The sequence below is a fragment of the Crocodylus porosus genome, unplaced genomic scaffold (assembly GCF_001723895.1).
Source record: "Crocodylus porosus isolate Cpor-Errol unplaced genomic scaffold, CroPor_comp1, whole genome shotgun sequence".
Classification (NCBI taxonomy): domain Eukaryota; kingdom Metazoa; phylum Chordata; order Crocodylia; family Crocodylidae; genus Crocodylus; species Crocodylus porosus.
Genome location: NW_017728912.1, coordinates 34,821,893 through 34,822,696, shown reverse-complemented (window position 1 = coordinate 34,822,696; position 804 = coordinate 34,821,893). Strand labels below are relative to the sequence as shown.

Here is an 804-nt window from a genome sequence, read left to right as displayed (position 1 = left end):
CCTGCACATGCGAAACTCCCGTGCTCCGGTACCCGGGGGTCGCTCCCCAGTGGGCGCGTTACCGAGAGGCGGCCGCGCACCAGGACCCCCCTCCCGCCCACGGAGAAGCCCGCAGCCGGGCCCAGGCAAGTCCCACAGCCGGGAACCTCCGCTTCCGCAGCCCGGGGGGTGGGGAGGAGGCGCTCACCGATGTTGCCCTCGATGGCCACCTTCTTCACGACGCCACCACTGCGGCCGCGCTTGGGCGGAGTGGCCATGGGGATGCGCTGGGGGTCGCGAGGAGCTGAGCCCGACCGGATCCAGCCCAAATGCCTCCTCTGCGCGCGCCCGCCCGCAGCCGCCTTTGAATTTGGCGCGCGGCGTCTGAGCGGTTTCTCGTTGCAGTGACGTCACCCGCGCGCCTCAGGCCCTGCGCCCCTCCCTCTCCCGGGGGCAGACACGCCCTTCGCGCCGCGACCGGACGGGGGGTGGTAAGGGCCAAACGGGCCAGTGAGCGGAAGGATCGGGGTGCGTGCGCTCCCTCGCCGGGCCCTGCTAGGCTCGCGCCGCCCCGTGCCGCGAAGGAGCCGCAGTCGCACCGGAGCTGCGGATGGAGGGAGCGCCGAGCGCCTCGATCCGCGGGGGCAGGAGCCCCGGAGCGGCCCAGGGGAGCGCCGCGGGACTCGTGCGGCCGCCTGGGGGCAAGGCAGGCCCTTGGCCCGGCCCTGCCCGCAGGAGCCGGGCAGCCCTGCAACCCGCTATGGGGGCCCCGTACACCTGTTACGCGATGACCTGATCACTGGTGCAGTGACTCGAGGGGCCACA

At 73.8% G+C, this 804-nt stretch overlaps 1 protein-coding gene across 1 annotated transcript in view; it reads right to left on the bottom strand.

The window, feature by feature from the left end:
* The window catches only part of DCK (deoxycytidine kinase), a 23,715-nt gene extending 23,214 nt beyond the window's left edge, over positions 1-501 (bottom strand). Inside the window, exon 1 of the mRNA XM_019534273.1 lies at positions 188-501. Within this exon, the coding sequence (XP_019389818.1) occupies positions 188-257 (70 nt within the window). The 5' untranslated portion in view covers positions 258-501. The remainder of the gene's footprint in view (positions 1-187) is intronic.
* Between the last annotated feature and the right edge of the window lie 303 nt (positions 502-804).